Source organism: Schistocerca serialis, chromosome 6 (genome assembly GCF_023864345.2).
Source record: "Schistocerca serialis cubense isolate TAMUIC-IGC-003099 chromosome 6, iqSchSeri2.2, whole genome shotgun sequence".
Taxonomy (NCBI): Eukaryota; Metazoa; Arthropoda; class Insecta; order Orthoptera; family Acrididae; genus Schistocerca; species Schistocerca serialis.
Genome location: NC_064643.1, coordinates 312,096,513 through 312,124,263, shown reverse-complemented (window position 1 = coordinate 312,124,263; position 27,751 = coordinate 312,096,513). Strand labels below are relative to the sequence as shown.

The 27,751-nt window shown below is 39.6% G+C and overlaps 1 protein-coding gene across 1 annotated transcript in view; it reads right to left on the bottom strand.

Annotated features, from left to right (window-relative positions):
- Nucleotides 1-14,714: 14,714 nt before the first annotated feature.
- The window catches only part of LOC126484112 (uncharacterized), a 273,492-nt gene continuing 260,455 nt past the window's right edge, over nt 14,715-27,751 (bottom strand). Inside the window, exons 15-16 of the mRNA XM_050107490.1 lie at nt 19,639-20,471; nt 14,715-15,973 (exon numbers count right to left, since the gene is read on the bottom strand). Coding sequence (XP_049963447.1) covers nt 14,955-15,973; nt 19,639-20,471 — 1,852 coding nt within the window. The 3' untranslated portion in view covers nt 14,715-14,954. The remainder of the gene's footprint in view (nt 15,974-19,638; nt 20,472-27,751) is intronic.

Sequence of the window (27,751 nt, the reverse complement as noted above, 5' to 3'; positions counted from 1 at the left end):
GAGGTGTAGCAAGGCTAATGCAGTGAGCGCTCAGCTACGATCTACTCTCTTCTGCAAGAAGGAAGTCAGTACCAAGACTAAGTTATCTGTGCACCGTTCAATCTTTCGACCAACTTTATTGTATGGGAGCGAAAGCTGGGTGGATTCAGGTTACCTTATCAAAAAGGTTGAGGTTACGGATATGAAAGTAGCTAGGATGATTGCAGGAACTAGTAGATGGGAACAATGGCAGGAGGGTGTCCACAATGAGGAAATCAAAGAAAAACTGGGAATGAACTCTATAGATGTAGCAGTCAGGGCGAACAGGCTTAGATGGTGGGGTCATGTTACACACATGGGAGAAGCAAGGTTACCCAAGAGACTCATGGGTTCAGCAGTAGAGGGTAGGCGGAGTCGGGGCAGACCAAGGAGAAGGTACCTGGATTCGGTTAAGAATGATTTTGAAGTAATAGGTTTAACATCAGAAAAGGCACCAATGTTAGCACTGAATAGGGGATCATGGAGGAATTTTATAAGGTGGGCTACGCTCCAGACTGAACGCTGAAAGGCATAATCAGTCTTAAATGATGATGATGATGATGATGATGCGGAGAAGCTAAGAAAGTACTAAATCAAAAAAAGTGAAGAACATCATTAAATGTTTAATATATGGTTTGAAGCCAATTAATTACAAATTAATCACTCTAAAACTGTAAATATTCTTTTTGGAAAGCACAGTAATGACAGTGATGAAAGCTCAATTAAAATCTTGCTATTCACCTCGATACAAAACATACGTACTTCATGTGTACGAAATTAGCTTGAGTCACCTGTTTGGTATCCATGTTCAGGACTAGTGAAAAGGACATGTTGTTGCCCAATTATTGCTGTTGTTGTTGTGGTCTTCAGTCCTGAGACTGGTTTGATGCAGCTCTCCATGCTACTCTATCCTGTGCAAGCTTCTTCATCTCCAGTACCTACTGCAACCTACATCCTTCTGAATCTGCTTAGTGTATTCATCTCTTGGTCTCCCTCTACGATTTTTACCCTCCACGCTGTCCTCCAATACTAAATTGGTGAACCCTTGATGCCTCAAAACATGTCCTACCAACCGATCCCTTCTTCTGGTCACATTGTGCCACAAACTTCTCTTCTCCCCAATCCTATTCAGTACCTCCACATTAGTTATGTGATCTACCCATCTAATCTTCAGCATTCTTCTGTAGCACCACATTTCGAAAGCTTCTATTCTCTTCTTGTCCAAACTATTTATCGTTCATGTTTCACATCCATAAATGGCTACACTCAATACAAATACTTTCAGAAACGACTTCCTGACACTTAAATCTATACTCAATGTTAACAAATTTCTCTTGCTCAGAAATGCTTTCCTTGCCATTGCCAGTCTACATTTTATATCCTCTCTACTTCGACCGTCATCAGTTATTTTGCTCCCCAAATAGCAAAACTCCTTTACTACTTTAAGTGTTCCATTGCCTAATCTAATTCCCTCAGCATCACCCGACTTAATTAGACTACACTCCATTATACTTGTTTTGCTTTTGTTGATGTTCATCTTATATCCTCCCTTCAAGACACTATCCATTCCGTTCAACTGCTCTTCCAAGTCCTTTGCTGTCTCTGACAGAATTACAATGTCATCGGCGAACCTCAAAGTTTTTATTTCTTTCTCCATTGATTTTAATACCTACTCCGAATTTTTCTTTTGTTTCCTTCACTGCTTGCTCAATATACAGATTGAATAACATCGGGGAGAGGCTACAACCCTGTCTCAATCCCTTCCCAACCACTGCTTCCCTTTCATGCCCCTCGATTCTTATAACTGCCATCTGGTTTCTGTACAAATTGTAAATAGCCTTTCGCTCCCTGTATTTTACCCCTGCCACCTTCAGAATTTGAAAGAGTATTCCAGACAACATTGTCAAAAGCTTTCTCTAAGTCTACAAAAGCTAGAAACGTAGGTTTGCCTTTCCTTAATGTAGCTTCTAATATAAGTCGTAGGGTCAGTATTGCCTCACATGTTCCAATATTTCTACGGAATCCAAACTGATCTTCCCCGAGGTCGGCTTCTACTAGTTTTTCCATTCGTCTGTAAAGATTCACGTTAGTATTTTGCAGCTGTGGCTTATTAAAGTGATGGTTCGGTAATTTTCACATCTGTCAACACCTGCTTTCTTTGGGATTGGAATTATTATATTCTTCTTGAAGTCTGAGGGAATTTCACCTGTCTCATACATCTTGCTCACCAGATGGTAGTTTTGTCAGGACTGGCTCTCCCAAGGCTGTCAGTAGTTCTAATGGAATGTTTTTCTACTCCCGGGGCCTTGTTTCAACTCAGGTCATTCAGTGCTCTGTCAAACTCTTCACGCAGTATCATATCTCCCATTTCATCTTCATCTACACCCTCTCCTATTTCCATAATATTGTCCTCAAGAACATCGCCCTTGTATAGACCCTCTATATACTCCTTCCACCTTTCTGCTTTCCCTTCTTTGCTTAGAACTGGGTTTCCATCTGAGCTCTTGATATTCATGCAAGTGGCTCTCTTTTCTCCGAAGGTATCTTTAATTTTCCTGTAGGCTGTATCTATCTTACCCCTAGTGAGATAAGCCTCTACATCTTTACATTTGTCGTCTAGCCATCCCTGCTTAGCTATTTTGCACTTCCTGTCGATCTCATTTTTGAGACGTTTGTATTCCTTTTTGCCTGCTTCATTTACTGCATTTTTATATTTTCTCCTTTCATCAATTAAATTCAATATTTCTTCTGTTACCCAAGTATTTCTACTAGCCCTCGTCTTTTTACCTACTTGATCCTCTGCTGCCTTCACTACTTCATCACTCAAAGCTACCCATTCTTCTTCTACTGTATTTCTTTCCCCTATTCTTGTCAATTGTTCCTTTATGCTCTCCCTGAAACTCTGTACAACCTCTGGTTTAGTCAGTTTATCCAGGTCCCATCTCCTTAAATTCCTACCTTTTTGCAGTTTCTTCAGTTTTAGTCTACAGTTCATAACCAATAGATTGTGGTCAGAGTCCACATCTGCCCCTGGAAGTGTCTTACAATTTAAAACCTGGTTCCTAAATCTCTATCTTACCATTATATAATCTATCTGAAACCTGTCACTATCTCCAGGCTTCTTCCATGTATAAAGCCTTCTTTTATGATTCTTGAACCAAGTGTTACCTATGATTAAGTTGTGCTCTATGCCAAATTCTACCAGGTGGCTTCCTCTTTCATTTCTTAGCCCCAGTCCATATTCACCTACTATGTTTCCTTCTCTCCCTTTTCCTACTACCGAATTCCAGTCACCCATGACTATTAAATTTTCGCCTCCCTTCACTATCTGAATAATTTCTTTGATTTCATCATACATTTCTTCAATTTCTTCGTCATCTGCAGAGCTAGTTGGCATATAAACTTGTACTACTGTAGTAGGTGTGGGCTTCATGTCTATCTTGGCCACAATAATGCGTTCACTATGCTGTTTGTAGTAGCTTCCCCGCACTCCTATTTTTTATTCATTATTAAACCTACTCCTGCATTACCCCTATTTGATTCTGAATTTATAATCCTGTATTTGCCTGATTAAAAGTCTTGTTCCTCCTGCCATCGAACTTCACTAATTCCCACTATATCTAACTTTAACCTATCCATTTCCCTTTTTAAATTTTCTAACCTACCTGCCCGATTAAGGGATCTGACATTCCACGCTCCTATCTGTAGAATGCCAGTTTTGTTTCTCCTGATGACGACGTCCTCTTGAGTAGTCCCCGCCCGGAGATCCGAATGGGGACTACTTTACCTCCGGAATATTTTACCCAATAGGACGCCGTCATCATTTAACCATACAGTAAAGCTGCATACCCTCGGGAAAAATTACGGCCGTAGTTTCCCCTTGCTTTCAGCCGTTCGCAGTACCAGCACAGCAAGGCCGTTTTGGTTATTGTTACAAGGCCAGATCAGTCAATCCTCCAGACTGTTGCCCAATTCTTACTATGCCTTTTACCATAGCCACTTAAATCATGAGTTGCTGTGGTGCAATTTTTTAGCTGCAAAAAAGTATTTTATTTGGCAAAAAAGGCAAAGTACACCTACCTAGTGAGAAATCACGAATTTTGCATAGAAGGAATGGAAAAAAAAACCCTAGAAATACTGACCGGTACAGCCATTTCCATGAAGTACTTAGTTGTTTGGTATATACAAGGTGTACACGCAGACAAAACAAAAAAATTCCCGGATTTCCCGGTTAAAAATTCACTTTTTCCCACGCGAAAAACCACTTCTTCCAAGAGGAAAATACACTTTTTCCATGATAAGCAACAGTGTAGTTTCCCTCGAAGCAGTAAAAACATCAATCCTTTGAATGGTAAAGGTTTTATGCACCAGCGTAGAACTCATGGGGACTTTAGAAAGCAAAACTCGTGAAAGGGAGGAGGGGGGGGGGGGGGGGGGGGGCACACGGTTTGGAATGATCTTTGATGGGCACCAACATGTATGCTGCATATTTTCATATTACGATACCGGTACATTGCATATACTCACATTACGAAAGTATAAATTCAAATTCCACCAATAGCACATTAATTTCCGAAGCATTGAAATAGAGATTGCCAGTCATAGCTCATGTCACGTGATCTCACCAGCCAGTGACATCAGATATTCAGAGCATAGGATACGTGGTGTAGTCACCCAACCTGATATTAAGTTGTTCAGTGGGCTTTTCAGGATGCAAATTTTCTTGGAGTGCCAGTATTGTCTCATGTTTGGTTCTTTATTGTGGCATAATGCCATATGTGCCAGAAGATGAAAATGTGCACTTGAAATTCAGTGAACAATTGAAACTTGCCAATAGTGTGGAATGAAACATTTCATTTCTTATAAATTGACTACAACTGTGGAAAAGATTAATAAAAGCCACATTTGTTTAGCAAAAAGACGAAATATCTTTGTTGTTGTTCATAGCGATTAATAGTTCACTGCCTAAAATGAGGAAATAAAATCAAATAAAAAAACTGAAACTAATAACTTATTTTAGCCATTCATAATTATGGGAATATATTGTAATTCACGTGATAGATCCCGGTGACAGAAATCCATTTTGTTTTCATTTGATGTGTGAACTGTAAACGAAGAGAAAGCAGCAAAATCACTAAAAGTAAACACGGGACACTATCCCCCTCCCGACTACAACCCAGACTGCTCTGTGCGAATCTGGCAGCTTTGGCGCGCCAGAAAAATTTTTCTGGGTAGTGTGACTGCTTCTTGCTACTGCTGCAGCCACACTTCAAGTAGCCAGAAGCAGAAGGTACTACTCATAAGCAGCTCAACTGCGCAAGCACAGGAGCCTGCTGGCACCTACTCAAAACAAACTTAATGTAAACAGTTGTGATGTCACCCTCATCGGAAGTAGATTGCTGTCATGAAGTAATTGTCTTCATCCTAAAGCCTTTGACACATTTTGCTTTAGAGAGGTGCTTGTGTGAGCACTGTGTTTTGTTGTTGTAAGTGGCACATTTCCTTTGCAACTAATGTTTTATTCTGTCGTTTTGTTGCTGCAGCATTATTCTGTAGTAACACGATACAGTAAAATTCTTTGTTACATTGTCAGTTCTTACCAGTCAAAGTTACAACAGTTTAACTCAAGACTAAGACAATGAAAAATTCCCAGAATTCTAAACAAATTTCGGGTTTTCTCCCGGATAATAAAATTTCCAGTTGTCCTGGAGTGTATACACCCTGTATATAGCAAAGAAAACCTGCAGAAGCACAAATAACAACAAAAGTCTGTACATAGCCATGAGAAATGTCACAGGCAGATTGTTAACATCCTACTTACAATGCCAAAAAAGGAAAACACAAAAATCATTTGTATACAGGGTACACGATTTAACATGCAAACAATTCAAGCAGCGCAATACATGTACCAGAATACCCTGTATCAATACAGAATATTCCCATAATATCAGTTGCATTCTTGTCAGAGCGACATCAGGTAAAAATTTATAAGTTTATTTTTAATGTATTTTATTAAATATAGATTAGTGTGGTTTTCTGTTTCACCTGCAGCACACTTGTCAAGGCAACAAGGCCTGGTTCTCTTCTGTGGATGCAGCAGTGTTGCAGTACCTATAAGTTTAACTCGTTCGAAAGTACCAACGAAATTAGAACAAGGAGGTTAGAATAAGGGGGATGGCACTATCTATGCCAAACTCAGACATCAGCTGAAGCCAGGGCCAGGAAGTGAGTTCCTCGGTTAAATACTGTGTGACATTTACCCTCTTAGCTTTCATTCATTCAACAGGCATGCATGTCTCAGTATGTACTGTTAAGAAACATTCAACAGCGTAGATCAGACAAAACATTTCTTTATTTAAGACAACTGTTTTCAACAGATTTTACTGTCAGCTTGAGGTCTTAAAAATCTTTTTGTTGTCAAATGTGTTCATTCTACATTGGAGCTCATGCCAAGTTGTCAACTGCTGATTTTCATCCACTTGACAACTTGGTGTGAGGTTCAATGTAAAATAACATGTTTTACAACAAAAAGATTTTTGAGATCTGAAGATAACAGCAAATCTCATTGAAACTGATTGTCTTAAATAATGAAATATTTTATGCTATCTAGGCTGTCGAATGTTTTTAGCATGTAAACAAATCATTCCTTTGGTACTCTCAAAATGAGAAAATTCAATCTGGGTAGGTACAGTATTTTGATGCAGCGTAAAGCATCACTGCAATGCAGTATGAACTCACTCGACACCAGATGTTATGGGCACGACAATATGGTGGCAGTGGTGCAAGGTCATCTCCTCCTCATTCTAATCTCCTTTGGTTAGAATCTATAAAACTTATCCCCTTGGACAGTACACAGAGATCACAGGCAGTACACATCTATGCAGCATCTTTGCCAACAGTCAGTGCTCAGGGGAAGATACTAACTGCAAGTATCAAGAGCCCCGTTGTATCATATTATAATTAACATGTATGAAAATTTGTAATGAAAGATGTATTAAGAAATTGAAATCTGAATTAGTATGTTTTTATGAGGCTACCGATCATGGACGTGATCCGATATTGCAATACACTGCAGTAAAACCAATCTCACTGATGAAGAATGACGAGAATTTAATATGAGAGGAACATTTATTTTATCCATCAGGCAAAAAAGTCAATTTATTTTCAGTATTGAAAAAGGAAATGGTTAATATATATTGAAATCAAGGAAATATTAGAAGTACAATGTTATACAATATCAGGAAACTACTTACTGAAGTGTTATCAATGAACAGTGAAATACTTTGACTTTAGTGAATTACTCCACAAGTTTGTTTTTTGGTCTTAGGGCTGGGTACTCGCCTGTCCAACCAAAAGGCCTGCTTAGTTTACAATATATAATGCCCAAACGATGTCTTCTTTGCTGGTAAGATGACTTTATTCTTCCATAGGTCAAGTAATACAGAACATCTTTTACACGCAATGTACGCCAGGACAAGACTCTTGTTGGCTGGGTACTAAGGGCTATGCACAATGACAGAGCTCGACATGGAGTTAATATTAACAAATGAATTGCCACAAACTTTCAGGATCAGAGTAATTAAAACTGAGTGACTTAATAATTCTGATTAATCCAATTCCAGAGGATTAAGTTTGACAGAAAACACTTTATCCACTCATACCAGGTTGCTAATTGAATTGTAAGCCAGAGCGACAATACAGAACAAAAAAGCATCCAAAAACATAGAACTTAGGAAAAGCAATAAACATTGTCCATGGAAAATGTACAAGCACATGTGAAAAATAAAACACTGGTGTCCCTTGAGGCCGGGCACCTAACTCTTGACAGTCGCAAGTCACTATTATATGCAACATCCAGTGCCTCTGGCAGCCAGCGTAGAACTGCCTTGACAGTAACGATTCCAATGTTACAACAAGCGGGTGTAGGTGCGCGCACACACACTAACCGAACACTTCACTTCTGTGCACTAGCACGTAACAGCTGTCATATTGGATGTTATATCGGCCCCCTTGATGGAAGCATAGTATCGGTATTGAAGAAACAGGCAGGGAACTGGACATGGTGTCTGGAGCAGGTTGTCCGTGGATGTTCTGTGGTCAGCTGTAGCAGTGGTGGTGCCTGTGGCCGTGCGTCTTGCTCAAAGGTTCTGATGTGTCTGTTGGGTAGTGGACGGTGATGCCTCATGAAAAATGTATGCAGACTTGACTCTGTTAAGAGAAATGATTGCTGGCTTGCCGTTCATCTATATGTTCATTGCCTGCGTACTTCTGCGTAACACATGGTATGGGCCAGTGTACGATGGTTGTAAGGGTGATTTTACGCCACTGGTGTGGAGCATGACATTTGAGCAGTGAACAAGGTCCTGATATATGTATCAAAGTGGTGTGCAATGACATGAAATCTTTGGAGGAAGGATCTGTGTGACTTGGTTCTGCAGTAAAGATAAGGTATATGGCTGGTCTTGTGAGGAAGTTTGCAGTTTATCGGCATCGACAAATTCGCCACGCAAACACAATGTCCCTCCATAGATCAAGTCTGTGGTTGAAGAATCGATGTCGGTTTTTGTAAGTTGTTCCTAGGCCAAGTAGAAGAGCTGAAGGCTGTGTGTTTTCATGGCTTGAGTACCTCTTTCAAGGAAGAATGCCAGCTTTCTACCATGTTATTACTAGCAGGATGTTAACTTGTTGTCTTGTGGTGGACTTACCCACAAAACGTGCCAAGCTGTACAAACAAGATCCAACTCATACTGCCACCCATGATTGGCAGCGATATGCTGTGGGCACCCAAACCTCAGTAATCATGCCGACACAAAGTTAGACGCTAATATTTCAGTGGCAATATTATCATTTGGCACTGCCTCTGTCCAGCAGGTAAAACGATCAATCATTGTGAAAACAAAGTGTTGAGTATTCGATGAAGGAAGCGGTCCCACAACCTCTAGGTGTGCATGGGCAAGAGATACAGTTGTATCTGGAAAGTCGCTGATAGGCCTGTTTGAAAGCATGTGTATGACCTTCAGATTATGAAATGCAGCATAGACATGGTGAAGATTCATTGCTTCTGTTCTTCAAGGCCTCCTGTTCTGTTTTGCATAACTGGATGACATGCTCATGTTCTCAGAAACTGAGGAACAACACTGATATCATCTACAAGAAGTTTTCCAGTGTTTGTAGCACTGTGGAGTAATGTTGAATGTCGCAAAGTGTGTTTTCAGACAATCTGAAGTGACCTTCTCGGGACACAGAATGTCTGCTGCGGGCTCTCTACCTCTGACAGAGAAGGCTGACGCAATTTTACATTTACTTGGGCCAACCACAATCAGTGAACTGTGTTATCTTGGTATGCTGAATTTTTATATTCTTCACCTGCCTCATGCGCAGAATTGCAGGAACCATTGATTGTGGAGCTGAATGATCCTAAGAAGAAAGGCAACTCACCAGTGCAATGGACTGAGGTCATCTGTTCCATATTCGAGGCCACAAGACAGAGCATAGCTGACACTGCACTTCCAGCTCATACTAAGCTCAACACACCTCTTGCATTAGTACTGGATACAAGCTAATGGCTATCGGTACAACACTACAGCAGTGTCAAGACAGTTCATGGCAACCACTGGCATACTTTTCTCAAAACAGGGAAAGTGGAGCATGTAAGATCAGCAGCTCATGGTAGTATATGAAGCAGTGAATACTTCTTCCCTCAAATCGAAGGGCAAGTTTTTAATAATAATTACTGATCATAAACTGTTGACTTTTGCATTCAAACATAATAGTACTAACTGCTCTCCTCGCCATTCCATTCATTTACAATTTGTAGCACAAATACATTTCGAGAATTGATAATGCTGTGGCCGACTCTCTTTAAGCATCGGCAGACTAACGAGTCCTATCAACTTTTCTGTACTGGTCCAAGCACAAAAAGAAGACTAACTCCAAACATTTGTCAATGTCAGCATTAGAACGGCAGCTCTCCGGGAGAAGACATCAAGCTCTGCTGCAACATCTCTCATAGACATTCTCATCTGCTTCTTCCACCAGCGTTCAGAAGACAAACTTTTGACAGCATCCATAACTTGTGCTATCCCATTCCAACTTGTTTCTCACCATTTTGTGTGGCCAGGCATGGAGAAGGACTGGACACGACATGTTTCCAGTGCCAGAGGTATAAAGTGTTTTCCTATATACAAGCTTAGATCTAGACATAAGTATGTGTAAACAGCATGAAGTTAATAGACGGAACACTCCTGGTGGCCAGTGCGAAACTAATTTGATAATGTGAAATTGAGCATTCGCAGTACGACACACACCTGAAACTCTCATGCACTACACTGTACAGAACTGCAGTCGCTACAAACATTTTAGTTGATCACTGTTGTGAGCATGAACAGTTGTCATCATTTTGTCTGACTTCATTTAGTTTATTCTTTGGCATTGATTTGAGAGGTTACAAATGCTGTTTGTGTTAATGAAATAAAAATGTCAGAAAGGTATCGTGACAGAAAATATAAGTAACGTGGAACATTGGTAAGTGCTTCTTTTAGGCTGTTCTTTGATCACAGTGTTTTAAAAATTCTTGTGTTCACCAGTAAAAAGCTATAGTCACATTATGAGGAATGGAACATAAAAGCAGAAACAATGGTTGATGAGAGATGATGATGAAATTTTTTGAGCTTCTGAAAACTAAGAGTAGTTGTTATTCACTGATACTATGTACAGAAGAGACTTTTTCCTTGCTTCAATGTCTCAAACTCAATTTCAGCAGTTACCTACATTAAATAGATTTGGTAACATCAGTACAAGAAACGAAAGGAAAAAGAATGATACACTCACTGCTATCTGAGATTTCCCCACACTGATTGTCAACCATAGCAAGTCCAATTACCGACTTCATTTGCATCTTACAGCAGATTAACAACTTTTTCCTTTCCGAGGATGTTGTCTATCATTTATATGAAGTCAAAACCTTGTAAGTAAGGCTTGAAAACATGGGCATTGATTGATACTGAATGAAATTATGCACTGAACTTACAAGTGTATTCTGGAAAAAAGAAGGGGATGCCACAGAAAAATTTAAGGACAAAGAGTAGTGCTGGATCTAACTAGCTGTCTTAGAGGAGTTATTGCAACACCACTGACAATTTTGTTTATATCTATTTCATTGCAATTAATATTTTACTAGAGAAATTTGACTTTTTTTTTTGGAACAACGAGGAAGAACAAGCAAGAAATATCTACAGCTTTGTTGCCTAGCCCTATAAAGAAAGTAATGTCATCTGCCTTAAGTTTTCATAATGAGGTTCCCTTGGTGTCCTATGCCCTGATGAAGAATGGTGCTGTGATTTCACATGAATGTAGGAGGCGATACTGAAAGCTAAAACCAGATATTTTTCATTATAAGACCACCGAAGGAGGTGTCGATACAATGGGCAAGATTATTAACGCCTATCTGTGAAAAGAACCACAAGAAGATGGTCACATCTCTTAATCCTCAACCCTCGATATAGGGTGCCTGAATGCTTATATATCATGGGGAAAAGAAAGCAGCTTCTTCATCAAGTTCTATACTTGAAAGGAGACATTTTCTGCTGAATCTCGGCAAGGAGTTAATCATACCAAAAGTAATATGAGTACCTGAATGACCCGCAGGACTTGCAAAGATGATAATAACTGCAATGAAAAATCTTGTTCCAGAACCAGGGCTACAGGAAGAGAAGACAGTGAACATCATGCTAAAGCCCAGCTTTCAAAACAAGCCAGTGTCAGCTGCATCCAAGAAAGTTTGACAGAAAGGGTAGTGTATCCTGTGATATATGGGAAAAAATGTATATACACATAACATTGAAGAAAATTACAAAAATGTGTGTGTTCCATGCAGTGACAACAAAGTGCACAAATTCTTGGAAATTTGATAGTTCTTTCTTTCTGTATTCAGCAGTATTCTTGTTTTTGTTTTGTTGCATTAGGATTAGTTTAACTAGTGTAACATTTTCTAAATATGGAATTCTATTTCTTGTGTGTGTATCAGAGAGATCAAAATATGAAAACAGGTATTGTCTTAAACTCTGTATTCACAGAAGAATCATTATTACTGCATGGGGTCTCATTTGACCCCTCTCGGTAGTTGCAGTTGATCCTGGAAGTCGGTAGCCCAAAATTTAAGAGCAGACACCTCCAGCTGCTCACTTCTCATTAATTGCCGTAGCTCATAAAGGTGCATTTTCACTCAGTCGCAAATTTTGTTCAATTCAACATTCCCACTGCTGAAAATTTTTTTCTGGAACCATGTAATTAAAATGTTGCACACACTTTTACGATGTCGGGTTGAAGCTTGGGCGAGGAGATTCCATCATGAAGCGACATCAGTGCATAGTGTAGGTTGCTTCTACAAATACTTGCTTAACTTTTCAAGAACAACATATTGGCAACTGTAACCACCATTTAAATTAATACACAGGGTATCTAGTTAAATGTTCCTGATAAACCCATTGGGTATCTACATCAGTCAAACCATTGATGGTAACTGAAATTCATGAGGACGTCTGAAAATGGGGCAAAATCACAACTTGTTGGGCCAGCCTACACATCACTTCTGCCTTGTTTCTTTCTTGTTTGGCCCAATGAAGATGTGCAGCTTAATTAGTGGCTGTGAACGAAGTTATTTTGTGAGGTACCCAACTCCAAATGGCCACGGCATGCAGTTCCTTTTGGAACGTTCTCTTGCAAACTGATTGAGATGGGTTTGCATTCACTGACTGCAACAATTACTGTTAGATCTGATACCAATTTTCATTGACAAGGTGTGAAACTCATATGCGGTCCCTGTTGGTTGGTATCTTTTGATGGCCACAGTTCTTTACACCGGTTATATGGCAGCAAGTGGGTGCACCATTCCTTGCAGAAATGTTGATAAACCAACAAATTGGGCAGCTTCAGTCACAATATGGTCTTGGTCATGTCCTAACACAATTGTTCCTTTAGGTCATTAAATCCTGTATTCATGTGGCCCCATCTTATTGTGATGAGTCCATACAACCAAGTGACACAAACAGTTCACTTCATTTCACACGGCTTTACATCACATCAGTACTGGAAAGCCATATGACTACCTGGTATCAGTTCTGCACAGTTCCAAAGCAATAAGTATGCTCTTGAGGGGGAGTGACTAATATTCTGTCCAGAGAACTTATCCGAAATTGCTGAAACACATTCAGAAGACTCATCATCACAGTTGTAGGATGGGAAGTGCTATGAACTGATCACAGAATCGATTGCAAGCACTGCCTTGCATAATCCACTTTGAAAATGATTGCCAAATGCTGACAGAAGAACTGAGATGGATGGCAATTCACTGATAGCCATCATCATAGTGACATCTGCTTTGTCCTTTTTATTGTTGGAGCTTTTATTATGTTAAGTATGATATTCTCAATCAATAACTCATAACTGAGCATTATTGGGAGCTTCTAATTTTTCCATTCATGTTCTGGTGGTCCTATACCAGAAGAAGAATGAACAATTTCAGAACAGTTAGACATCTTGTTCCACTGTAATGTCTGCAACCATATCTCAACACAGATTGTCTTAGAGCAGTTTTGGCTTTAAGTGCAGATAAGAGGTTGGTGTATATCATTCATCAAACTTGGGTAGTTTTTCTTTATGCAATTTTACAGTTATAACACATAATATTACAGCCACCAGAGTGCGGTAGTGTTTCATATTTTTACCCAAACCTGATAAGGTATTTAAGGCCTGTGGGCAGCATTAATGTTGTGTGATCACTGTGATGGACACAAAGATGTTGTGCAGTCATGGGAGACAGCATTATCAGCTCATATGAATGTTTTAAAGGGGCCTCATTGTGGATCCTCATTTGGCTGGCTGATTGACTTGTACAATACCCAGTTTTGTGGGTATTCAGATGTGACAGTGGCCCCATACTGGACTGCATGGGAATGTGAAGGCAGGCATACCCATTGTGCAAAGTTCCAGTCAACCACGTCTGCCGACCAAAAGGGAGGATCACAGCAGTGTTCACTAAGCACACTGTAACCTTCACATATTGGCACCTACCATTTGAGAACAAGTAATGGATTCCCTGCAACATACTGTGTCATCCTACATCATTAGTTGAGAAGTCTAGCAGCAGCCATTCTAGGGAATCAGTATTGCCATGATTGGGAAGTGTGGACCACTGATAAATGGCTTTGTATTGTGTTCAGTGATGCGTCTTGGTTCTGCGCTACCATGGATGATCACCAGCAAGTATGGTGGTAACCTGGGGAGAGGTCACATTCTTCCAATATTCTGGAGAGTCACTGAGATGTTATACCTGGTATCATCATGTGTTACTCCTGGTATATTGGTGTGAGGAGCAATCAGGTATGACTTCACGTCACAGATGGTAGTGATTGGGAGAGCTTCTATGGCACAACAGCACATCACAGACATCCTGAGTTATCATGTGTTACCTCTCACGTGACAGTATCACAGAGCCATTTTGCAACTGGACAAAGCTCATCCACACATGGCATCTCATTCTATGAACTGTTTACATGATGTTGAAATACTCCCATAGTCAGCAAGAGTCAGTTGACAAGAAATAGGTGACTCACATACATAAATGCAATGGTAAATAATAATAATAATAATAATAATAATAATAATAATGTCAGACACAAACAAATACTGCAAAAACATTCATTATAAATACAAATATTTATTGAAACAGTAATATACAGTCAAATCTTCATCACTACTTAACTGTGATAATACAGAAATAATCATTAGTATTTACTCTAGTTCATGTAAAATGGATATTTGTACGCAGTAGAACTGATGTATTTACAGGCCAGTTTTACCCAGCAGCTAATTAATGCAACTGTCCATTGAGAACCTTCCTTTTCATTGGTGCTAATTAGTAACATTATAAAAAGCAATTACACTTGTGCTTTATGTTTGCTTTTACATTTATTTTGCATAACTTTACCTTCTGTACAGTCAGAATTTATATCTGAACATTCAGAGAAGATTTTAATCCCAGTACTCTTATGGCATGCTGTAGTTCTTTTGGCAACTTTTTTGATATTTTTAACACCATGCTCTGCATTACCACTGTCTTTTAGTGGTGAATTAAGAAGAAATTTAGGTATTTGGCTTTCATTTTCATCAGAAGAGTGACTGGAAAATTTTCTTTGCCTAGTTCTTCTAGGTGCAAGAACTGAGTGCTCTCCTACGCCAAGTAGAGTTTTTGACGTTGATTTTGGTTTCTGCTTGTGTGGTACATACTGAGGGGACTTAAATACTGTTGATTTTGTTGTAGTTGATGTAATTAGCTCAAGAGCATCACTTTTGCTTGCAGTGGTTACTGACTCAATATTTCTTACTTTTGACACCTTACTAGATTTTACATGCCTCAGTTTTTGGTTAGTTAAATTAGATGGTATGTTACTTTTATGGTCCCTATCATCACAAATATTCTTATTCAAATTTTCCTTTAAGGGTGACAAACATATCAACTGAGACACATAATTATCCATTTCATCAGAAGACTGAGATGAAAGCTGCCTGGACTTAACCTTCTGTCTTCTACGTGGAGTAACTGTATCATCTATAATTGCACTTGATGCATTTCTGTCTACATCTGACAAAACATTTTGACTCCCTCCACATTTTGTAACAACTACTTCACTTTTCTTTATGTTTAAAATATCACTATATTCCTGGACTTTCTTTTGCCATTTTTCTTCCCTCACATTTACACTGCACTGGCTATCTGCTTCCTCATCCATATCAAACAGAATTTTGTGTTGACCACTGCGCAAACGATGCATGTTACTGCGAAATTCTGAGTCGACTTCCTTTGATGTGTACTGCATCACAGGGGTAAGCTGAGTGACTGCTGGTGCTCTATCTGGCGTTTTTGTTGATGGCATGTCAGTTATTACGTCTACCACACCTGAAACACAATTCATTACTTCAGATATTGGAAATGATTTTGGTAGTCAAGACTTTCTAACTGAGAAAACAATATAATTCTATTCACAGCTTCACAAAAGTTTCTCATGAAGTATACCGAGTATCTCAAACCTTCCAGATCAAAATGATATAAATTATAGAGGGTTTAAAACTGAGCACTTTGAGACCAGAAACCAATGATTGAAACTTCATATTTAATTTTTTAACTGAAAAAAAAAAAACCTTATACTTAGCAACAAATTGAACTCACAGCAGCTGTTGAAACTGATGACTTTCAGCTTCAAGATAATTACAAAACGATTCATTATCCGCACTGAATTATTGAGTCAAATTCATTAGCCCTCATTGCTTGTACATGATGTTTATGATGGGGGTGTCATTTCTGCTCTACCATTCTTTCCATACTGCAAAAAGAGTATTTAGAGGAGAAGTTGACGGGTGTTACTGCTGACTCAGTCTCCTACATAACCAACACCATCAGCTCAAACTCTACTGTGGAAAAATATTCTTGGTCAGCTATCTATGGCCTAAAAAACTCAGTTTCTGTTCACAGTAATAAATTTCTTTGGATTATGAAAATGCCTATTGTGAAACATATTTCTGTACCTTTGTTTGACTTCTTGAGAACTACATTCTGTTGCACCATACGTTACATGCATAAGTGCAAATTCGTATTGTAACTGATGCTCCATTTCTGACAACCAGTCATCCACTGAGAACAGTACTTAATTCCACTGTGGACATATCAGAGATCATTGTCAATTGTTTTTCAGGGTAGTGCCACCAATGTTGATATGACATGCAATTGTTTGTTATGAAACATAATAAGTTTACAAAAACATGCCCTACCAATGTTTCTCTTGGTTGATCCGAGATATTCATTTGTGAGCACTGTTTTCTGTCTTAAAATATTGTTTTTGTGCTCCTCCACCATCTGTGTAAGTTTGGTACATCCTATATGTGGTCACGTATACATGCAAAACAGTAGCCATTAGTGGATTACAGTGTAACAGGAAGAAGTATTTTCAGCTAAATCCCACACATGGTTTTTCATACGACAACAGATATGTAGATTAATGGGGTAATGTTATCAAAAAGTGGGCAACTAACAATAATTTACCAAACTAATACCAAAACTTCATATTAACATAAGAAAACAGAGTACACTATTGACAACTGTTATAAAAATCAAATACAACTTCTGGCAGCAACTGCCAACAATTTTAAAAATTGTGAAACAAAAAAATTAAAATACACTGGACAACAGAATTACAAGATCCCTTTTTCGAAACCCCGTAATTGCCACCTATTGCAATGCTTAAATTTGAAGACTTCAAGTTGCATACAACCATCCCCTGCAATGGTGCAAAAGTGTGGCGCCCTAAGACGTCACTCTTGGGCTCGACGATGCTTCAAACAGCAAGGTTTTAGTCACGTGAAAAAAGGCCACAGCTCAGAAGTTCATGTAAGGTGTGTTAATGATCTCACATTGGCACCGAATTTCAAACATTTTGCCCAACATGACAGCTACTCTTACCCAAATTTCACACCTTTTCCAATGTCTCTGGGATGGAGGTTGAGTACACTGTGTTGAAATCATGCAGTTTTCTTATGAGTGATACACCACCCCTCAGAATTGGTACAAAAAGCCCTCAGAGGACGGCATAAAGGACCTTAATGAAGCCACCACTTTCTGTGGGGTGTTGATTCCCACACACTTCATGGTCAAAAACCAAGTTCCCAGTGTGATGATCTTACAGTCTCAGATATTTCATCCCTTCTTTAAGGACATTGTGGGGCTACAGCCCCATTACACATAATCTGACCCATTTGGAGCACAGTGCAACTACAATTTTTGCTCTTGATTACAGGTTGGAACCACAAGAGACCGTTCAACACCATTTGACAAATCCTGAATGTGATTTAAAGCAGCAAAGGGTGCTTATGATTTTTCATCCCTCCTAGTTCGCGTTCTCCTGTGGTGCATGACTACAGGGTGAGGGGGTTGTGACATTGACATAGGCATGAAATAAACAGCGGGGCGGCCTTCTAAGACCCCTCAGTTCTGCAAAACTCTTGGTGGCAGTGGCACCTATCAGCCTTTCCAGAGCACCTTAAAAAAGTATCTTTTCAAACAGAACCTATGACAAGAATAGCAGGTGCCTGCAGGCAGGCTACACTGCTCTTTTGTCAATGCCCTACTGCTCTTGCATTACCTGATGTCGCTCTGACAAGAATGACACTGATATTATGGGAATATTCTGTATTGATACAGGGTATTCTGGTACATGTATTGCGCTGCTTGAATTGTTTGCATGTTAAATCGTGTACCCTGTATACATATGATTTTTGTGTTTTCCTTTTTTGGCCTGGTAAGTAGGATGTTAATAATCTGCCTGTGACATTTCTCATGGCTATGTACAGACTTTTGTTGTTATTTGTGCTTCTGCAGGTTTTCTTTGCTATATACAGGGTGTATACACTCCAGGACAACTGGAAATTTTATTATCCGGGAGAAAACCCGAAATTTGTTTAGAATTCTGGGAATTTTTCATTGTCTTAGTCTTGAGTTAAACTGTTGTAACTTTGACTGGTAAGAACTGACAGTGTAACAAAGAATTTTACTGTATCGTGTTACTACAGGTCTGTAAGTGCCTAGGACTTCATCACAGGTTCTGTTTGTGCAGGTATATTTTTAAAATTCTCAGTAAAATGGATGGGTAACACCCTTAGCTACTTCAGATCATATACAAATTTTGTCAGATAATTTTGAATGGTCCATAGTGGTTCCAACCTGTACATAAGAGCAAAAATTGTGGTAATGCTGTGCTCCAAATGGGTATGATCACATTTGAAAGTCATGCAGCCCCACAATTTCCTTCAGGAAGGGCTGAAATGCCCAAGGGTGTCAGCAGTGTTAAAGGCTGTGTAGAACATACATGTTGCTCATCACACTGCGAACTGTTACTTTCAACTGCGAAAGGTGTGGGAATCGATGCCCCAGGAAAAGCGGTGGTTTCACTGATGCCCTTTGTACCTGCCCTGTGGCCTTTTCCTGTTGGTTCTGAGTGGTGGACTGTCTGTAATGTTTTTCTCAGCCACTCATAATAAAACCACACAATTTCAAAGCTGGGCACCATGGTTCTGACTTCCATCGCAAAGTAGTCAAAAGAAGGGGTGAAATGTGGGTAACAGGGTTTGTAACAACTTCCAGATTGTGTGACACGTCCATTGTGGCACTGGGCAGAATTGGGATAAAATTCGGTGCCAATGTGACATCACTGACTCATCTTATACATATCACATGAACTTCTGAGCTTTGGTCTTTATTTCACATGTGTCAACACCTTGCTGTTTGAAGCACTGTTGGACCCAAGTGTGACATCAGCCTTCTTATAAGCAACTAGAGTTGGTATGCTTTAAATGTTGAAGCAGCCAACAATGGCAATGACGTCTATGTGTACACTGTAATTGCTCAAAAATCTGTGACAGGTCCAATACTGAAATTGGTAATTGTTATGTTAAAAGTGAACTGTGGCTTAATATATGATCAACTATAACACTTTCAACATAATAACTGTTAACTGATTAGAAGAATCACAAAGATATAATTACAACCTTTTTTTTATATATATAAATACTTACGGGATTTATACACGGATGTGTCCAGCAGTGGATTGTCTCCAAGGGAAAGAAGCTTCAGTGCGAATTGATGCTCCAAGAAAGTTGGCATGCAGTATGACTTATCATTAGCACGTTCCTCAAAACATGCCATTGCCTGATACAAAGCTTTAGCCTCCTCATGTTTCTTATTCTGCGACAAAAACTTTGCATAACAATGAACAAATGTCTTAATTTTTTCTACAAGAGAGCTTGGCAGTGTGCTGTTTTTCTCCATGCCATGTAGTATGTACAACATAATTTGGTTCATTTCTTGTACACCATGTTTTTGGATTTTATACAATGCATTGCACACTGATAAACCATCTTCAAAAAACTCTAGGGTAGTCTTTGAATTACCAGAAAAATGGTTGAACAATGCCATTACCATAATGTAGTGCAGCAGAACACCATGACTGAGAAGATTATTACAAGAGTAACACTGACAGTATGATGAAGGTGGGTGCATTGATACGCGTTTTTCATGATGATGTTGACATACTGGTGATGAAAGTTCTTTTCCACTTGTTCTTGTTACTGAGGTGGCTAGTACTATCTCTCTTCGTGTTTGAGTATCAAGCTGAAAATCTATTATTTTCTGTACATTATCTGATGTGGTTATTGACATGTTAGTCATTTCTTCACATAGTTTATGCATATAAGTAGGAGAATCCTTTACTGGTTGTGTATTACATGAATGCTGCAACCACAATTCAGATATATAAAATGAGTGTAAGGCTGACAACTTCACGTTTGCATTAGCAAAAGAACCTCTCATGATATCAATTTCTGCCATCACTGTCAAGATATATGCTGACCTGCAAAAGTAAGTAAAAAGCAAATGAAAGTAAAATTGTGTGTTTGTATAGCAAACAATATCAAAATTTGTTCATTTAACCAAACTGAGAGAGATTAAATTTGTAAATATAACCTTGCATCATGCCTGCTTCTTTGTCTATGGTACATTACAGTGGTAGCCCCATTTGTGTGTTATGCAACAACCTCCCGCCCTCCTAGATCACCGTCAGCCGCTTGTGTTTTATATTTCGCCTTCTACATTGATAAATTCACTACATTAAATCCAGAAATCTTCCTGCATATTTGTGTATTTTACTTTCTTGATGGTTACCACAGGAGCTCAAGTGCCCTCCATACACACTGACTCTTTCCTGCAACCTGATACATAAATTCTGTCTGAGCTACTGATTTCCTAAATGCCAATTTTTTATTAGTCTTATTTTTATGAATGTAATTTTAGACCAGGTACCTACTTACTGTGCTACACACATCCAACAATAATGAAGACAAACAAGTGGAACAGATGTTCGCAGAGATCAAATCTCTTACCAGAAAGTGCCCGATATGTGTCCTTTACGAAATTTCTAAAGCAGGCAGGTTTGCCTGCTTCGAAACTGCTCTTTCAAGTCTCAAATCGACATAGAAGCATATAATTATAGCTGGTGACACTAACAAATTTTCTACACGGTAGTCAAACCAGTGTGAAATTTAAGCAGATGTTTTCTTCTTCATGTGTGTCACTGCTTCAGCTTGCTTTATTTCCCCCATGATGTTGGGGTTGGGTTGTTTTGGGGGATGGGACCAGACTTTTCATGATGTACTTGCTAGAATGTCCCAGAAAGAAACCATAACTGACTACACAGCAAGACTTCAAAGGCATTAATTTGTCCGAACTTGCAACTGAGGTGCAAGAAATAGTTTGGGGTCATCATCTATTCCATTATTGGACATAAACGAATAACTTCATAGGTTTACTGGCAAACTTACTCAACTATATCATAAATATGCCCCTTAAAGATCAAACATGTAAGAAGGAACCCTCGACCTTGGCTAACTGAAGAACTAAAACAGCTCATGATTCCCAGAGGCATCGCACATTGGGCACACAAGCTTTGCCCTATGCCTGAAAACCATACTACTGACAAGCGGAAGCAGAACAGAGTCAGTCAAGCTGTGAGAAATGCAAAACTCTGGAATTAACCGATAACAGAAATAGACCAGCTATCCTATGGAAAAACCTGCATGGTCTAAGTATAGGCAAAGTAAAAGCTGCAACTGATCCCATTGCCCAGCCGATTAACTGCACTAGTACTTCACATTACTTACAACTACAGCTGAACAACAAAGGGAAAAAAAGGCATTGATCACTTTATGGGGGTAAATACCATTAAAAAAGTCATCACACATATTACATCAGCATCTACTTGACATTGTGGCATCACAGCCCAAATGAAGAAACTTATTACTGATCAGCAACTGCCTACTATAACAGATATCTTCAACCCCTCCTTAACCACGTTTTCCCCGAGGCCTGGAAACAGGGACTAATTACGACATACCTACAAAGGATGTTGCCACAGTTCCCTTTCATTACTGACCTATTTGCATTCTTCCTGCACATTCCAAGGCCTTAGAATATATAGCACATGACCAGCTAACAAGCTAACTAATGCCAGACAATCGACTAGATGAATACCAATCATGTTTCTGTAAACATCCCAGTGAAACATCTGCCTTACTACTAAAGGTAACAAATGGACTGAAAATTGCTATGCATGCACAAGAGATAACTATCATGTGCTTCCTAGACTTCAGGAAATACTTTGACACCCTTGACTATGACATTTTACTTGCCAAAGTCCCTCGCCAAGTGCATTGCAATGGTTTCTCTCATACATGATACCTTGCCAGCAATGCGTTATATCCAGAACCATAAAGTCACAATGGAGGCAGATATTATCAGGAGTCACCCTGGGTTCATTACTATGTTCTATACTCTCTTCATTGTATGTAAATGATGTGTCATCAGTTTTGTCCTGGTGCAAATACCACATGTACATCGACGACCTCCAGTTGTATCTAGCTGCAAAACCAGAAAACCTGGAGACAGCTATCAAGAATCTCAGTACAGACCTGTGAGCACCATCAAGATGGGTGCAGGATATAGGGTTAAGGCTCAATCTATCCAAAACTCATGGAGTGCTGGCTGTCACTCTAGGCTCATAAGTCCGAAATATCAGGAATTCGATCTTTACTCTAAATGGGACAAATATCAACTTCTTTCCATAAGCAAAGAGTCTACGAGTAATAATAGATGAATATCTAAATTGCACTAAGCAAATAACTGCACTGTGCAAGAAGGCACTGCCCACAAATCTATGCAAAATCCTTGTTTGTCTCTATCACTTCAGCTTCATGGGTTATATCCTACTGGATGACCTATTGAAAAACCTGTCCTATACACCCATCTGCCACCAATTCCAGCCATGTCACTGGCATCATTTACCTTAATATTAGAGGCTGGACTACTCGTGAAAACAGGCAGATCATTTACCAACTTCACTAACGAGTTCACAACATCTATGTCATACAACTGTGAACAATCTAACCCAGATGAATGACAATCACCAACCAAACTGGTTACTAGCACGACCCATAACTCAACATAATGTGATTGTCTTCAATGGCTGTTTTTCTAACAACAGATTTTTCCAAACTATACAAATGTGAACTCTTCCTCCAAAACATTCTTTGTTACCTAATGCTATACAATTTATAAAGCTGGACTCTGTTGTCTTTGCTTACTTTGGAACCTCCAACTTCCCTCATTACTATTCTCTTTGAACATTCTATGTGTCAGACACTTATGCACTCCATAACAAAGAAATCTTTCCTAATTCCTTCCTCTACTGTTCCTCCCTGTCCCCATTGTATGCCTCTTCATGTCTCCACCACTCAACCCAGCCAAGACTGCTTCTCCTTTTAAGTCACAATGTAGCGTGTGTGTGTGTGTGTGTGTGTGTGTGTGTGTGTGTGTGTGTGTGTGTGTGTGAATGTTTCATTGCTTCTGTGAGAAGTGATCCACGTTAATATACATGATTACATGCCATCCTGGAATTTATATCAGATTTTCTAGGCTCACAATATTAGAATCAATTTTTGCGTTAACATAAAAATAAACTTCCACAATTTACACTAAAGAAACAACATTCATGGCTGGGAGGGGGGGGGGGGGGGGGGGGGACACTACAGCTTTCAAATGATGTGATACTGGCAATGCTTTGGTTTTCAGGTAACCATATTTTCTTGATATGCATTGGTATCAGGCATCACAAGTTGGTACAATTTGTAGTGCAAGTGCTTTGTCCCAAATTGCATCCAACCAAACAGTATCTATTAATCATTTACTCTAAGACATTTCTGGATGTGGTGGTTGATGGAAATAACTGTTCTGATAGAAATCTGGTGTTCTGTGACTTTGGACTGACATGCACTTGTTTTGGGTCGCTACCAAACTTAGCTATCAATACTGTGTGCTAGTATGTTGAAATTATTGAAGCCATGTGGTTTCTGCGTTAACTTTTCCCTGTGATTGTGATAATATACTGACGACATTTACTCCTTAGTATTTTTAGTTATGAATTTAGTTCTGTTTATAGCATGCAGACACACTAAACAGCGAAGAGTGACTAGGTTGGCTGTGATGAGAAAACTTTTGTTATCGAACTGAGACCATCATTTTGATTTCAATTGACACAGCTACTCCTATAATATTGGTAGGTTGCCTGGAGGTTAAGGGTCTAAACAGCTAGGTCCCTTAATTGAGGGATAGGGCCTCTGGAGTTAGTGACATCCCTCAGCAAGAGTTAGTGACATCCCTCAGCAACAAGTTCAGATGATCAGTGTAGGTGAGAGCCATAAATTAGACACACTAAGATCAATACTGATACCGGAGTTAAGGTGTAATTCATGGAGAAGTATATGGATTGAGCCAGGTAGATAGGTCACAGCTGATGAGGGTCTTCCAGGGCTCATCCATAATAAGAAAAACCTCACACTGCATCTGACCCCACCAACCCAATTAAGGGCCAAGACAGTTACAGAGCAAAGGATGCCTTCTAGTCTGGAGATTCAGAACAGTAAAAGTGAGAAGGCTAAAAACACAATGGACATTATAATGACTGTAAATAATAAAAACAAGATGAGAGTGACAGGGAAGGCAGCAGGTGGGTGTTCGTTGGAGCTCTGCATGCGACGACCCCCCCACCCCAGTCATCTCACCCCTGATCCATTATAGTCAGCGCACTAAAGAGCACCCACTATTCACCAAAGAGCTAAACCTAAAATAGAGTGCAGCAGAAAAGGAGGGATGAACAACTGAACTGGTCAAGGAGGTAAGACCCGGCATGAAGCAGGAGAGCTCTTAACTGTCCCAAACCCAAACACCCTGGTACGTTAAAACCTTATATCTGAGAATATAAGCCATTTTCAAAAAGAAAACAGAAAACCAATTCAAGTGTCAGTGGATTATCTGCCAATATTAGAGGCAAAGAATTTGGATGACCACTCTCAGCATGGACGGCAGAATGAGGGGGCACTCCTTCAGGATATGAGCTACTGCCTGTAAGGCCCTGCATCCAGTGTGGGGGTAGCTTGTTACATGAAATAAAACTATTGGTTAGTCTGGTATGACTGATGCAGAGGCGACATAGGATAGTGGATTCCTTCTGGGAGGAACAGAAGGATGAATGCCATGCAGCAGTAGTATACTATCAAATAGCATGGAGTTTGAGGGGAGCAGTAGCCTACCAGATGTTGTTTCATCTCTGAGTGAGCAGAGGTCTTATTCACAGCAGCAAATCTGCACTTTTAATAATTCCATGGGGTACCAACATGACTTGTGACTCAGAGAGAGAGACAACCCAGTAGGCAGGACGACTAAATTCAGTGAGGAGGTCATGACTGGCACAGACCACAGGGTGACAAGAGTAACATCAGTCAATGGCCTGGAGACAGTTCACTGAGATACTGCATATTAAAACATGGTCCAGGGAGTGCCATTTAACAAAATGGAGGGGCTCTGTTAATGGCTATCAGCTCTGTCACAAAAACACTATGTTCTCAGCAATAAACGGTGTTCCTGACTGGCAGGAGATGTAAAAGCATAGACCATCTTATCTACAGTTTTAGAATCATCTGTGTGAAAGATAATAGCACCCTGAAACTCCTAAAGAACTGAACGTAACAGACACTGAAAGGTCATGGAGGCAACCAAGACTTTACGACCTAGAAATAGATCGCTCCTAATTCGTGAACTTGGTACCAACCAAATGGTGTGCACAAGAAAATATAGTGAGTAAATTCTAGGGAAAGATGGAGGTCCTTGCAGGGGACTGCAGGGCATATTCCAACTGATAATCCCAAGGTACCAGGAGGTAGATACATCTCGTATGCAGAAAGAATGGGACCTGTTGGATGATCAGGGAATTGTCGAATGCCAACTGCATAGGTTTGAAAGAGTTGGTACCACAGGAACTGAAGAGGGAAGATTTCTGCCTCATGAGGAGACTGTCTATGGAACTACTGTGGAAGGCATCAGTGGCCACTTGCATGCCACAATGATGGACTAGGTCTAACAATTTCAAAGCTTGCAGTGCCACTAAGACATCAACCTCACAAATGTAGTCCAACTGAGACAAGACCAGGGCTCAGTAAATATGGAAAAGAGTAGCATGATCTGCACCCTAAGAGGTGTGCGCAATGGAGCAGGGAGTGCTGAGATTCAGCATGTAGCTTGTCTAGTTGACAAACAGGAGGCAACCAAGTCAAACATGGGACAGTGCAACAACATCAAATTGCTGGGTACCCAAACAGAGTTCTGGGTCAGGATGGACCACTCGGTACAGTCAAAAATGCTTTCCCACATTCTTCAGGTGAGAACTGGAAACCATGGGAAAGTGTCCAAGCAGAGGCCTTCAGATGGTGCCTTGGATCTGGTGTTTAGCTGATGCTACTGAGTGGGAGTTGTACCAAATGCAAAAGTCGTCGAGATAAAATGCAGGGGGTGACTCGTCGTCCCACATAGGTCACTAGCCCATTGATAGTAATGAGGAAGAGCATGACGCTCTGAACAGAGCCTTGTGGGAAGCTGTTCTCTTGGACCTGTGAAGAGCTGGGGGAAGTGCCGACTTTCACCAGGGACAACCAGAGGGAGAAAAATCGACAAATCAAAACGGGTAGGGTACCTTGAGAGTCCTGTTCATGGAGGATAAGTAAACTGTGATGACGCCAAGCAGTGTCATGTGGCTTATAATAGTAAAAAAAAATGTGATGAGGTGTAGGTGTTACGAAACAGATTGTAGGATTGCGGTTTCCAAATTAACCAGATGATGGGTTTTGGGTCATCCATCTCGGAAACTCCACTGATAGGGAGACAAAAGGCCCCACAATTCGAGAACCCAGCATAATCTGCAAGCAATAATCCTTTCGAGCAGTTTGCAGAGCATGTTGATGAGGCTAATCAGTTGGTATGTCGAGAGACATTGGGTTTTCGCCTGGTTTAAGGGCTGGGATGATTATGCTATCTTGTTATTTACAAAGTGAAGACACCTTTGAGCTGAATACAGTTGACGGTCCTGAGTAGATGTAGCCATTAAGTAACGGTCAGATATGAATTGAATCAAGGCCCAGGGCCTATTATGCAACAGCCTCACCCAAGATAATGACCTGTCCGATACCACCTTTTTTATATGCATCCGTTTATTTATCGTACGATTTAGTGATTCCTAAGGCCTTTTGTGTGTATTTTTATAGGTATCATTCAGTTCAGTTTGCCCAAAAACCTATTATTCTTTGTAAATACATACAGAACATACTGGAATGACGTACATTATCGTGACTGTTAATAGATTGTTGTGATCAACAAAAATATGTACATATGCCAAATTAAATATTAGATCGTGAAATTGAAGTAATATACGTTTAGTAACAAAATAGAGGCTGTGGAAATGTTAGCATAAATAACTAATATCTCTAATTACCATAATTGAAATTTTTAAATTTGCTAACACAAAAACCTCATTACTATTCAAATGAAAATAACAATCATCAGGTTGTGTAATTTCATTCGTTATTCATTCTTATGTAATTCATTGTAATTAATGATGCTTGTAAATTATGCAGATATTTACCTTTTGTTAGTTACTCCACCCAAATTTATGAAATTCCAGTATTTGAGAAAACATGTGTATTTATTTTATGTAATCTGGTGAAGCACGATTTGTATACTTCGAACAAATGT